This window comes from Barbus barbus (genome assembly GCF_936440315.1).
Source record: "Barbus barbus genome assembly, chromosome: 6".
Taxonomy (NCBI): Eukaryota; Metazoa; Chordata; class Actinopteri; order Cypriniformes; family Cyprinidae; genus Barbus; species Barbus barbus.
The window spans coordinates 8,097,399-8,111,973 of record NC_136734.1 but is presented as its reverse complement, the minus strand read 5'-3'; the positions used below and the strand labels follow the sequence as shown (position 1 = coordinate 8,111,973).

Sequence of the window (14,575 nt, the reverse complement as noted above, 5' to 3'; positions counted from 1 at the left end):
AGCTCCAGCTGCACCGAATGCAGCTCGAATGTGTCCTCACCTGCACTCAAAGCTAGACACACATCCGCCATTTAAGCAAGTAACAGTGCAACAATGGTAGTGTGTGTGAATAGAGTATTAGCAATCTAAGCGAGATTAGCGGCAGCCACGCTGCCGATACTAACGGGCTATAAGCTAATAGCAGACTCGAGAAATCAAAATAAAATGAAAATGATAGTGTATAAAATAGTTTTTAAGATAGAAAATAGACGATAAAGAATCAACTTGATGGAGCTCAAACTCAAAAACACGCAGTCTTGTTTATCTGTTAATGTAGAAAGACTTTCTTAATGGCTAATTTATTTGTAAATAAGGTAATTTGTAGTCTGATAGTATTCATTACCACTGAAGCTCAGCATATCTTAAATATCAACTGATGGTATTACAGAGGACTGTTGCAACATCAATAAAATATCTTTCTTAAACGTTGGTTTTCTTTCTAAATTGCTTTCGATATTTGATTCAATTACACATGTAAGTTAGTGTACTAATAAACACAATATTAATCTGTAATAATAAATCTATATAAAGATTTTCAGATAAGATTGTGATCGCAGGTAAAGTGGGCTGTTTAGGCTTGATTGAACTGTGTTCAGGGGGTTTACACTTTCAAAACAACAGTGGTCTTTAAAGGGATACTATTTGTCTAAATCAGAGGCTTTTGAACTTTCTTTCTTTTTTTGTCAACTGAACCCCTTTTGGTCTAAATTATTTACTCGGAGTACCCCCTGAGAATTATTTTACAGAGTTATTGTTCTTAAAAATAAAACGGCATAAAATTTAATATCACGATTATAGTGACTGAAATGATCACAATTATCAGTATTATTATCACTGTGTTGTTAGATGTGCTGGAAATGTTCAAAAAGTACTCAAACACAAATCATTTCACCAATTTTTATGTAAAAAAAAAACAAAACAACGGATTGTAAACAAATAAAAAATATTGGTTGGGTGACTTGCAACATAGCATGTTGTCTACTAACATGTACTACATGTTCAAATAAAGTTTTGACAAAAAAAAAAAAAAAATCAGCCATTAATCATTTTTTAAGAAAGGACTACCTTGAAAATAATTTTTTTTTGGATTGAATACAAATTGAAATACTACAGCTGGACCGTTAAAAGTAAAGTTAAATGTAATAACATAAAGAGAAAAGACAAGAAAAAAAAAACATCTAGGTATTTAAATTATGTTTAACAAAAAGTGGCCCACAGCTGCATTCACCCTAATTATGTATTAACTAATTAAGATTAATTAATCTGACATTAAATTTGTCTTACAAATTACCCCCAAAATATGATTTAAAGCCATCATTGTGTTAAATGAGAAAAGCAAAAAGAGGAAAAGTAGCTTTAGAAAGAAATATTTTTGTTTGATTCAACATAGAATTTATTACACAGATTTTAGGCCACAAAGACCTAACATAAACTGTTGATTTTTTTTGCATTGCAACCCTTGCATTTCTTGCAGGGTTTTTTTAAATTATTATTATTTATTTATTTTTAAATTACAAAATCATTTGTGTTAACTGCATAAGAATACTGAACTTATTTATTATTATTATTTAATAATATTATTATTATTTACACAGTACACAATTATATAGTAATTGTAAGTTTTATTATTTATAATTAAATTGATATACTAAATGTATTATTATTATTATTAACAGAAGTAGCATAATCCTGATTGCAAAATTACAAGGCTAGGATTTGTCTAATCAGTCTGATTTTGCTTAACCACCTATAATGTTTATGTATTTTATTTATTATTTTCTATATGGATGTGATTTTATTTATTATTGCTATATGGATGTGATAGTATACTATTTGATAACCCGATAATTTAATGTCATATTATGTATAATATTTATATTGTAATAAAAATACAGTCGTCAGAAAAAAATTGTGAAGCCTTTTTGTGGATTTCCCAGGAAATGCAAGAACTCTTGAAATGCAATGTAAGTGGCCGTGGATAAAAGCTACTGTGAAATGAATGCTAGTTTAACTTAAAATTTCATGCAATGTACATTTAACGTTCAATTACCGCACTGAATACTCATAAAATGTGGTCTGATCTTCAAGTAAGTCACAGTTACAGACAAACAATTTGACAAAACTATTAACACACAAAGAGTTGTAATTATTTTTTTTATCGAAGACACTGAGCAATAATTCAGTGTGGTCTGCAAAAAGTGAGACTCTGTGTTAGCTACTTTTCCAAAGGCTTGGCAATGATCAGTTATTTTAATTTGCCAATACATTTATTATCTTCTGATTTTAACTTTGCACTTCAAAATAACCTAATATTCCCATAAATATCACATAAGAAGTTACTAGAATAAGTTAAAATTTATGAACATTTATAAATGAAAGAAATACTGTATGTTATTCATTTTCCCTTTTGTTCTAGCCATTTATGTCTCAATCTAATATGCTTCTTTTGCCCTTTCTTTATTAATTTCAGCAAACTGTATTTGTAATAATCAAATCACTTTTATTGTCACATCACCACAGCACATGTGCCTTCGTGAGTGAAATTCTTGATATTGATAAATCAAATTTTTACTTCAGGTTTAAATGGCCTTTAAATTAGCAGTGCATTATTTTCTTAATTAAAACTATAGTACAAAAATGCATTTGGTAAGTTTTGTCTAGTATGGTTATAAGTAGATCTGAACTGAGAATTGGAAATAATTTGGAAGAGTGAAAAAACTTTTCACATCTTGAAACGGTAGGATGACCCGTTTTGTGTGTTGTTGTTGTTAGGTGACAATGAATGGTTTTGTATTGGGATTAGTGGATAAAAAGCTTTAGCCAATATGGTTGATCCTGACAAATGGGCTGTCAATGAAGAGACGAATAGAATAAGTTGAACTCCAATTAACCAAAGTTATTTGAGTAATAAAAGTGTATATCTAATTTTATTCTCTTGACAAATTTTGATGTCTCAAACCCCATGATGCATTGGTGTCAAGCCAACATAGGCTTGTGCAATCTATCAACTCCAAACTACTTTAATAAAAGGATCTCATGTTGTCTTGCAGTGTCACCAGACCAGATCGGTGGATTTGAACAGAAAACGAGCACGAGAGATTTTACGTGAGAAACTGGAAATTGCATATAAGGGTGAGGAAAGTGAACTGCTGAAAAAAGGAGTCCATACAGAGGAAACGGGAAAAGCGGCAAAAAGTAAATGGAAACCTGGAAAAAAAAGAGATGATTCAAGGAGATGCTGTACTCAGACCAAGATGACAAATGCTGAGGTGCACATGATTTCAATCTTTTTTTTCTTTTAGTATTAATTATACACTGTGACAGGATCACTTTAACAGTGTATTCTGCAAATGAAGATATTGGGGACTTAAGTATGATTTGGAGAACTGGATAACACTTGAACTTTGTGTTTAATAAAAACTTTCAAGCTTGTGAACCAATTGCTCTTATGTCCATGGCTTTGTTGAAATGAAAACTAAGGTTTCTGTAAAGTGAGAGGTCAGCTTGTTGAGTACATAACATCTGGTTAATAAACAAAGATGCAAAGAGCACAGAAAGGCTGATTATGTTCAAGCATAATTAATTTTAAACAGTACAAACATTGATCACAATATATATATATATATATATAGACTGTTTTAGAAATGCAATTTTGTTACTGACATATATTGGTGTCCATCAAAAATTATGCGACTGAAGTTTATAATTAAATATGTAATAAATACTGAATATACTTGATGGTTCGACAATGCACTTTTCACATTTTGATTTCAGTATTAAATTTGAAGTATAGAATGATAGTGAAGAATTATAGATTTAAAAAATAGCATAAATTATTTGCCGAATTCACCCTGTTAAACTTGCAAGGTTTAGGTACATTAATCACTTTTATAACAGCATTGTAACATTTTTCTTTGACTGCATCTGTACAAAACTTGTGGTTTGTTTTGGATTATTAAAAAATGTGTTTAAAGAATATATAATAAAAGCAGTTTCTCTTTTGTACTCTTTGTACACACACAATTTATAAATACTATTTTACTACATAACTGGAAAATAACTGGAAGTACGTCACGTAGCACGACGCAAGTAGTTTACTGCTTCCGCGTTCAGTAAACCAATCACAATCCGACTGTTCAAGAGCTTGACCAATGAGCGCTGGGAATGATATTTAAAAACCCAGACAGCGAGTTTTTGTCTCGGAGTCGGCATGCTGTAGTGTTTATAATCAATTTCGTTTGTTGTGACAAATCCAATACAAGATGGGAAAAGGTAAAAAAAAAAAAAAAAAAAAAAAGTTTGCAAATTAGCCGGAGATTCACAGACTATCATTCGTTTAGCGAACTCTTAACATAATATTTTAATATGCATTGTTCGTGTACTCATCAGGCAAAAAGTCCTCTTCTGCCAAACGAAGACCTGTGGACGGCAGCATAAACGAGAAAGTAGAAGAGGCTAAAGAAAACAAAGACGGAAAACCCACGGTAGGAGAAATGCGTTTATATTCGTTCGGTACGAACTGAGCGATGTTAACGTTACTCGCCTTAAACGCGTTAAGAATGCATTTTCTCCTAAATAAATCATTTGATTGAATGTCTCTTTGTCTTTCAGACATGCCAAGGGCAGCCAACAATACATAGTTGTCTGAATCCAAACAAGCCGCTCCGGAATAACCCTCTTACCCCGATATTAGACGAGAATACAGCAACGGACCGTTTAGCTAAAGACGCCAGCAAACAGAGTGAAGGTATTCGTTTAAATTGTAATAACGACATTTTATTTCACCCAAATTGTTTTCTCCAGAGTTGGTTTGACTGTTTTCTTCCTCCTTTGCTCAGTCAAAGATGCAGAGCCGAAAGCATCTAAAAAAGGGGACACTGGCAAACAGAGCCTTGTTTGTGGACATAATGAGCAGACTGATGTGCCTCATAAAGAGTCTGGGACAAAAAAGCAAAGGATAAATGGTGAAAAGTCAAAAGACAAGAAGTATGTCTAGTGTTAAATATCTAATTAGTTGACTGTTTCATTCATTTATTATTTGATTTTAGTTACAAAAATTTTAGAAGTCGAAAAGTTTTTGCATCCATTTTACTGAAAAGTAAAATCATCTTACAATGTTTTTGTTTTTTTTTAGATTGAAAAACAAAGAGTCTGAATCCAATCGAAAGGTCACAGATTATTTTCCTGTTAGGCGAAGTTGCAGGAAAAGCAAAGCTGAGTTGAAGGTCTGTAAACTCATCCAGAATCTGAATATTTAAAAAAAAAAAAAAAAAAGTTTATTCTTGAAGATGGCAAAATGCATGTTATAGAGCTTATTGTGAACTATTCATTAATGTATTTTTCTTTAAAAAATCGACCTCATAATTTCATACTTGGATCTTCTGGTCAAAATGTCAGACTTCCTTCTGGTGACAAGCAAGACTTCTTCAATCATTCACAGGGCTTTTATGCAAAACTATTTTCTACAAGTTTCGAAAACTTATGCATTTTAACTAATCATTTACACACCAACTACATTTTGGAGGCCTGAAAGTGTAGACCGTTTTTGAAAACAATATAGTTATAGGGTCTATAGCAGTGGTTCTCAAACCTGCCCTGGGGACCCCCAGCCACCACATTTTTTTATGTCTCTCTCATAGGCCACACCCAGTTCAAGTCTTGCAGATTCTTCTAATGAGCTGATGAGTTGAATCGGGTGTGTTAAATGAGGGAGACATACAAAATATGCTGTGATTGGGGGCCCCCAGGACAGGTTTGAGAACCACTGGTCTATAGGGATCCATGTGAATGGGGATCATTTTGACAAAGTTGTCGTCTGTATGCAAAACTTCTCAAACGCATTGTGGCCACACCTACTTCTCAATAACTGATGCATTGAACCCAGTCCCACTCTGTGCTTTTGTTATGCACTGATGTGCATCACGATACAGAAGAAAAGATATGCAACCATTTGATTTTGTTGTGCATTTGTTTAAGACCCTTTTTTTTTTTTTTTTTTTTACTATTTATCGTTGATAAATCAGTTTTCAACATTTATTTACTTTGTCATTGCGTCCAACATTTATTCTATTAAATCTAGAGCTAATGTGGACATGTTGTTAAAACAGTGTGAAAAGCAGCAGCACCTTGATGATCTCATCAAAAACCATGTTGAAGAGGGGCTCAAGGTAAGCTTTTTAAGCAATTGGTCTACATTTTAAGTTTACAACTTTTCATTGCTTGGGGGTTTAAGCATCTTCCATTTTCAAAATCAGGTGAAAAGTATTGATGGAAAAGGAAGAGGTGTTTTTGCAGACCGAGCATTTCAGAAAGACCAGTTTGTTGTAGAGTACCAAGGGGAATTATTAGAGATTGCTGATGCTAAAGCAAGAGAGTCTCAATATGCTCAAGACCCAACCACTGGCTGCTACATGTACTATTTCCGCTACAATGACAAAACCTACTGGTGAGTATTTTCGTATGTTTTTATTTTTCATAAAACCATCTTCTGGTATGAAGATTTTGAATCTTACTTTGGCTATTTATATGCTTTAATGCAAGATTTGAGGTAAACATTGCAATCTGTATGAACGGATGTGAACTCCACAACGTTTGTGCCCTTTTTCTAGTGTGGATGCTACCAAAGAAACCGACCGCCTGGGCCGACTGATCAACCACAGTAAGAATGGCAACCTTCGGACCAAACTGCATGAGATAAATGGCACCCCTCACCTCATCTTCCTGGCTTCCAGAGACCTCACAGTAGACGAGGAGCTGCTTTATGATTACGGTGACCGCAGTAAAGAAGCCATCGCTGCTCATCCTTGGCTTAAGCTTTAATTGTTCTGATAGCATTTAAATTAATGGAATAACATAGACATGCAATGATGTTTGGAGTTGCCAAACATTTCACTGTAACAAGTGGCACCATAAAATGAATTGTGTGGTGTTTTGAAAGACCCACAGCACCTGTAAAAAATGTTTTTTAAATGATTTTTACATCCTGGGTTGAGGCTGAATGATGTGAACGTTTTGAGCTAAGTGTTTAACATTTTTATAGTTTGGAAACGTTTACTCAAATGTACTCATCCTCATGTCATTCCAAACTTTTAGGACTTTGTTTTATTCTGAAGACAAAAAGATTTTGAAGTATGTTTAAGCTGTTAATTCAGTGGAAAGGAATGGATAAAATTATCTTGTTTTGCGAAAGATATGGTACAGATGTTTGTAATGACACGAGGGTGAGCGAACTTTCTCTCTTTGGGTGGACTATTAATTTTAATAAGGCATGTATAAGAATACCAGCCTCTGTTTTTAAAAATATGAGTATTCAAATGGGTGTAGTTGCTGTACATTTTGTATGTGCAAAATTAAGAGTTTACTCGCAAAAAGCAATTATACCACATTTAAGAAATTGTTGGTTCTGAATCCTTTCTTTTAATTTTTGTTAACTTTTATAAGGATTTACAACGTTACAGAAGTGCACCGAATATAAACCTTATGCTTTGAAATGTACAAAAACATTTCAGCTGTACAAAACTTTGCATAATGGTTGTTTTTAGACTGTTTCTTTTAATCACAAATGCATTTCTAATTGAAATAAATTGTAATGAATAAATCTTAAAAGCATAACGTCAAATGTTATACCATAAAACATGAAAACGACTGCAATTCCGATCAGAAAAATCTAAGGCTAAGTGATACACTTGCAAATTATTTTCATATTGCAACTTGCTGCAAGAAACATGTCAGGTACCACCATAAAATAGGAGCAAAACACTGGAATATTGGGTCCTGTAAACACAATTGAATGAATTTATATTACTGGTTGTTAAAATATAATTCAGAGAGCCTTTACATTTATGCATTTAGTAGACTCTTTTATCCAAAGCGACTTACATTGCATTCAAGTTACAGTTTTTACATTTTATCAGCTCTTGCTTTCCCTGGGAATTGAACCCATGACCTTGGCGTTGCTAGCGCCATGCTCTACTATTTGAGCTACAGGAAAGCCATTATACTAATAAAAAAAAGACAAATATTTTTATAAAGAATACTGGAAACCTCAATCAAAATAGGGGAAAGAACAGCAACAGAGACACAAGATCAGAAGTTAGATTAAAGAAAAAATTTAAGTGGGCCAAATAGTTTAAATAATTCAATCTCATGTTGTTACACAACTGCACGTTAAATCCAGTTAACTCCAGTAATCTGTGTACAAACAACAGGGCTCATGTACTCAGAACAGCATTTTTTAATACCTAGTATTGCAGAAAAAACTAGTCTCTGCTGTCATAAAATTTGTCCAGTCTACTACTAAATTACAACAAATACTGCGAACCAATAATATTGAATTTTTAGATTCATATGGCCCACAATTTACCACTTCACATACCTTAATGAGATTTATTGCACTGCACATTACCTCATACAGCAGCCTTTTTTTGTGTTTTAGTTGAAGTACCTCAATTCTAACCTTACAATTTCTGTGCAACAGATACTGTCTGAAGATGTTTTGTAATTCAGTAAGCTATCAAATAAGGTCTTGGGGCCTCATATGGCATATAAACACCAAATCAAGGTGTTTCAGGTTTAGTACTGTCACCAAAATAGTCCCTTAATGTGTCATTGTGCTATTCATAAATCATTCAATGACTGATATAAAATTGATTCTATTAATGTCATATATTACAGTAAAGGATACTGTGGAACAATGTTAATGAAACCCTATTATGTTTCAAATAGTCTGCCCGTGTATATTAGCTGAGGGAGGTGTTTAGAGGGACATTTGATAGTTTGATATCTTGTCATTCATGTTTGAATTTATGCTCTGAACAAAGTGAGAACTGTCAATCACAGTTAACAATGAACACAATTAAAAACACTGAGCAGGAGCAAGGCGAAGGATTTCCAGCCAGAAATTGGAAGTATTAAAATGATCGCTTCCCATCTCTCCTCACCCTGTTGGAAGGGTTGCTTGTCTCAAATGTGTTTTAGTTTATGTTAAATCCTGGTAACTATTTTTGTCGAAATGAGAACCTGAAAAAGAGAGAGACCGTTTGTCAGGAACACTGACACAGAATCATAAAATATGGTCAATGTTACAAAAACCTAGATAAGATATAAAACAGCATTCTTCGTTAGAGCAGAAAAGCTTTAGAAAGAACAGCTTAACATGGCTTAATGCAGAGTTGTGGACATATGTTTACCGAGCACCTGTGTGGACTCTCTGCCAATCACAAAAGAAATGTCATAAACATACATATTATTATACATATCAATATTAAAACACATTATCAAGGGTGTCAAAGTTGGAAGACATTAATATAACAGAACAGATACAACAATAGAATGATCATCTCTAACAAACTAAGTGTTTCTCTCTAATACCGAAATATCTTCAGGAGTTTTTCCTTTCTACATCCATTTCTGGCTTGCTAACTGGACACGCAAAGACATTAAAGCACATTTCTTGTGAATCTATTGACACTGAAACATATACCTCTGTAAAGCTGCTTTGAAGCAATATATTTTGTATGATTCTGACAAATGTATAACTCAAGGTGGAAGGGTAAACTCCACCGGGCAGGACTTCAGACCTGCTGCACCTTCCAGCTACTGGTAATGCCACTCGCATGAGTCTTCAATAAATGAAAAAAGGTACAGAAATTCTACAAGACACAACAGGTTTACAGGTACACACACCTGCCTTACAATACTGGCATATGTATTTTAAGTAACATTTAAACTACTGATCGAATGTTTGGAATACATAAAATGTAGAATTTAGAAAGAAGTCTTCTTTTCACCAAGGCTATTTTATTTTTTTATTAAACATACAGTAACATTGTGAAATATTACAATTTAAAATAATTTCTATTTTAAAATGTAACATCCCTGTGACGTCTAAGCTGAATTTCATCATTACTCCAGTCTTCAGTGTCACATGATCCATCAGAAATCATTCTGCATAAGTTCCACTAAACCAGATTGTTCCATTTGTCCCCCCCAAAAGTAATTGTGTCAAAAAGAGTCTTAAATATATCATTTCTAAATGTTTTAAGTGAATATTTGAACTAAAATGTAATTTATTTAAGATTATAAGGATTAAAACAGTATATCAGCCAACTCCTAGTTTCAGATGAATAAACATATAAGTATAATGCTTTAAATATCAAAATGACTGGAATTGCACATAGCTCTGACAAAGACAAAACTAGTTAAAAGCACTCACAGTTTCTGAATGGTGCTCTTCTCTTTGTGCTCCTCTATAATTCTGGAGGGTGCAGGTTCTGACTGAGGAAGGGTCTCCAGGTTTACTTCCACCATCTTCTGTTCGGAGCCCAGGACTCCACTGCAAGCACAGTAGATGCTAAATTTGACTGAGACCACACATATCAAATGAATTATTCCATGATTTCATTTCTATCAGAATTGTTTTATTTGCTGTTGAGATTAGAACAAACCAGCACACAAGTCACAAATGTCCATTTTTGCACAAATTTAGAACAGAACATACTGTATAATGGAATAACTCAAACACAGCAGTTTACTAGTAACCACATAAAAGAGACATAAGTTGAGTTGAGTTGATAATTTGGGCACTGAAACCATGTTTTTACCTCTTGTAGAGCTGTAGTTCCTCTTGGGCCAACAGCAGCTGGGCTTTAAGTTTGTTTCTCTCTTGCAGAACCTCCTTTAACTCCTGCATGGTGAATCGTGGTCGGTTTGGGTCTTTTAAATCCACGACTAGTTTGTTTGGACCAACAGTCTGCTTTAAAAGAATAAAATATTATATATTGCCCTAAGTAGCCTATAAATAAATGTTTGCACAAACTATAGATTCTAATCAAGAAAAAATTGCGGTCAAGTTTTTAAATAAGTCAAATATTAAGTCTTGCATAGCTACAAAATTAAGACCATTAGCATGCATTAAGAAAATAAATAGAGTTCATTTTGATTTCATGCCTACTTTAAATCTAGATGACTTTTTGGGGTTCCCACTTTGAATTCCGCTCATAAGCAATATACAAAATTCAAAGGAATATGTTGACAGCATGTTACCACTCATTCCTCCTTTTTTATTGATAAAAAAGCAAAAATGTGGGTTAGAATGAGACATTTAGAATGAAAGTAAACAGAGCCAATCCTTAAACCTTGAAATACTCAAACCAAAATGTGTCACAATAATAAACCCTAAAACGACTGTAAAAATGATGATTTAACCAGCTTTACATTTTAACACACACGTTTTAACAGAACAACTGATGCAAGTCTCACATTTGTGCTTTTAAAGGAATTGTTCATCTAAAAATGATGTTAACTGGTGGACTGGAGTGGTGTGGATTCTTGTAATGTTTTTATCCTCTGTTTGGAAGGCACCCGTTCTCTGCAGAGGATCCAATGGTGAGCAATGGTGCTACATTTCTCTAAATCTGTTCTGATGAAGAAATAAACTCATACACTCAACACTTATACATCTTGGATAGCCTGAGGGGGGAGTAAAATATCAGCAAATTTCATTTTGGTGTGAACTATTCCCTATTTCTTTTTTTAAAGATGGATTAGGTTGTTTTTTTTATTATTATTATTAATCAACATTATGCTATAAATGCTGTCGACTGAGCTTAACTTGTATTGAACCGGAAATATTTAAACCTTTTAAAGGACTCCAACGTGAACAGCAGTCGGAGGATCAAGAATGCTGCACAAACACTGAACTCCACACGAACCCACTCACATTGTCAACATTTCCACTTGAACCTTCTGCTACAACTCTTTCCATTTCTCGCCTCATATTATCCAGCTCCAGCCTCAGCTCCTCCAGCGACAGGTTGTACTTGTTCACCATGGTCTCAAACATCTCCAGCACACGGACGATTTTGAACTGTAAATCCGAGAATTCCCGGCTACCTGTGTTGACTTTTAATAAATCTCTGCCGACCACGTAAGAAATGTCATAAACATCTTCAACAGTCATTTCCAAAACGTCCTTATCGAAAGCCTGCATGGGTGAACTGTCGTCCCGTCCTTCCATTCTGACCCAAGACGAACGATGTAATCACTGTTTTACAAAAAAAGCTAATCTTTCCAAGATATGGCGACTTCCAGTTCACCGTCCCAATGCATTCACAAATGATCCAACAACTTCCTCTTCCAAACTGGATCCTCTACTTTACTGCAACTTTAAGCGTTTGAGTGACGTGTAAACCAACCAATGGGCAAGACTGCCTGAGAGCTCTAGCTCCTAGTATATTCCCCAAATATCTACATTTTCTCCAAAAATCCCGGGAAACAATTTTGCCTAGTTCAATATGAAAACGGGTTTATTTAGTTAAAAATGTTATCAACTTTTCTCAGAGTTTCAACACAAAAAGAGACCAAAACTGGCAATAAATAAATCTCAGTATTATGTTACAATGCGCATGTTACAATATATATTGTAACAGTTACTGCCTTAACCCTCTGTAAGCTTCTATTTGTCATTATGAAACATTCCATTTCAGTAAATTTATTCAAATTACATTGCCAAGATGCACAATTTTACCAGTTTAGTAAGCTAATGGCATTTTTTCCCCCAAGAAAACAAAATTATTAAGATTAATTTGCCTTTTAGATTAAATGTTATGTAAAGATGCTCCCAGTGGTGTGGCAAGATGGCCCCCTTTCATATTTTTACTTTTTGTGCCATTACAACATAAGTTTTATATTGTTTCCATTTAATTCCCATAATGTATTGTGTGTGTGTGTGTTGGGTGATGCATAACTATCCTCTACATGCTAAACTTAAATGTATTACAGTTTACGGCATTGCTCTTAATTGGAGATTCTTCCCCATCTTATCCTACACATATATAGGGGAGATGAGAAAATATTCTCGTCTATAACAGTGTGCATTTACTACTAAATCATAACATATCTAGATTAGATTTTTAGCAGGATGATATCTAATGTGTTAAATGATGAAATAAATATTCTTGCAGATTTGGTTTTAATTGCTCAAAGTGAAAAAAGGCACAAACGTTTTATTTATTTATTTATTTATATATGTGCAGAATATATATAAAATACACCTGGTATCGTTTTTTTTATATTTCTGAAAAGGGTAAAATACTATTCTGTAATTTTACAATTCAGTTGAAACTGAATGATTACAGAATTCATGTAAACACCTTTCTATTAATTATATTCAGTTGTGCCAAGTTTACACAATGTTTGTCACTAAAAAATAAATAAGACTTCTTTTTTAATTTAGTACTGAATAAGCTGTTTCACAGATGTTTACATATATGCCCAAACACAAACTAATAACTGAATGCACATGATTATATGGTTCTTAAGATTCTTCTTGGTGTGTTAATCCACTGTGTGGCAGTAGATGTTCATTTTCTCTGGATCAGGTCTGCTCGACTGGTCTTCGAGGAGAGGAAGGGTGAATGAATGCTCACTGATCTTTGTGCTGTTTTACTCTGTTCCAGACCGGTGTGTTTTTGTGAATTGATTCAAGTTAATTATGTGCTGGGTAGATTTAGTCACCTTATTTGTGGATAGACCTTAGCTGTTTAAACATGCTATTGTGTTGACAGTAGCTTATTCTTTATTTTTTATTATTGTTGGATAACTAAATTTTTTTAAGGAACTCTTCACCATTTGGTAGCTGTTGGTAATTTTTGACAAATCCAACATCATCTTCAGATTTCACTCAGTGCCTGTCGAGATGTGACTTTTAACTCATGACATTCAGTGATGCTCAAGTTTTCATGACCTCCAGATTTGAACTTTGTAGTTCAGTAGCTATAGGAGGTGGATATCCTGCAGATGTGAATAATAAGCTATAAAATAAGCCATTGACTTCCTTTTTTTCCATAATGAAAGTCAATGGCTACATCCGTTTGGTTACCAACATTCTTCAAAATATCTTCTTTTGTGCTCAACAGAGAAAATAAAGTCATACAGGTTTGGAATAACTTGTGGGTGAGTAAATGATTACAAAATTTTCATTTTTGGGTGAACTGTGCCTTTAAACATACTTCAGTCAATATTTTAACATATACTGACATTATGTTTTATGTGTACAGCCAGAGGAGAAGGTCCCCTGGTGTGTAACCCGACCAGGCTCCACCGGTGCAGTCCTCCTCCGAGACGAGTCCGCACACTTTGGTGACGTAATGCCGCATAGATTGCCGTATTGTAGTCCTCTGTGAGAGAGACACACTGCGCATGCTCGGTATCCTCCTTGTTCCAGAGGGAATCATCGAGCGCCTTCATAGCTGGCGACATTCTCAACAGTTCATGAGCTGAAGTCAGGTCTTCTGCGATCCTCGTAATGGACTCTCAGAAAGTAAGTGGCAAACATTTAAAGTGTTTAGATGGAATCGAATAGCTGAAATGTCCATTGTAATGGAATCATGTGTGTATTACTTTATCATCGCTTTTATAGGCAGCACCGTTAATAATCGCCCTGCTCTGGAAATAGACCCTGCTTTACATTCAAACCAAAGAAGCGTAAGCGAATCCGCCGTATTCACTGTATTTGTCATCTGGCCTTGAGGCCTTT

General features: G+C 34.1%; 3 protein-coding genes across 7 annotated transcripts in view; 2 read left to right on the top strand and 1 right to left on the bottom strand.

Moving 5' to 3' along the window:
* The first annotated feature begins 4,162 nt into the window (after positions 1-4,162).
* On the top strand, positions 4,163-8,040 carry LOC306871803 (N-lysine methyltransferase KMT5A-like). 2 transcript variants are annotated; one of them, XR_013784374.1, is made up of 9 exons: positions 4,163-4,311; positions 4,429-4,523; positions 4,651-4,786; positions 4,878-5,025; positions 5,174-5,264; positions 6,147-6,206; positions 6,294-6,484; positions 6,648-7,498; positions 7,548-8,040. XR_013784374.1 is itself a non-coding variant. In XM_079419971.1 (8 exons), the coding sequence occupies exons 1-8, from the start codon at positions 4,302-4,304 to the stop codon at positions 6,856-6,858; spliced, it is 942 nt and encodes a 313-aa protein (XP_079276097.1). In that variant the 5' UTR covers positions 4,163-4,301; the 3' UTR covers positions 6,859-7,640. The 2 variants fall into 2 exon arrangements, 1 of the variants encoding a protein (XP_079276097.1); XM_079419971.1 differs by having other exon boundaries at positions 6,648-7,640.
* Positions 7,438-12,181, bottom strand: LOC306871804 (RILP-like protein 2). Of its 2 annotated transcripts, none has more exons than XM_079419973.1 (4): positions 11,759-12,181; positions 10,641-10,789; positions 10,253-10,372; positions 7,438-9,057 (listed from the first exon to the last, which is right to left on the bottom strand). In XM_079419973.1, the coding sequence occupies exons 1-4, from the start codon at positions 12,053-12,055 to the stop codon at positions 9,036-9,038; spliced, it is 588 nt and encodes a 195-aa protein (XP_079276099.1). In that variant the 5' UTR covers positions 12,056-12,181; the 3' UTR covers positions 7,438-9,035. The 2 variants fall into 2 exon arrangements, with proteins under 2 accessions (XP_079276099.1, XP_079276098.1); XM_079419972.1 differs by having other exon boundaries at positions 10,641-10,792; positions 11,759-12,173.
* Positions 12,182-14,222: 2,041 nt separating this feature from the next.
* Positions 14,223-14,575, top strand: part of LOC306871111 (FSD1-like protein) — a 34,578-nt gene continuing 34,225 nt past the window's right edge. For 2 of the 3 annotated variants that reach the window (XM_079418812.1, XM_079418811.1), the window contains exon 1: positions 14,254-14,359. In XM_079418812.1, coding sequence (XP_079274938.1) covers positions 14,345-14,359 — 15 coding nt within the window. In that variant the 5' untranslated portion in view covers positions 14,254-14,344. Of the gene's footprint in view, positions 14,360-14,575 lie in introns of all 3 variants that reach the window. The other variant, XM_079418813.1, reaches the window with a different exon arrangement.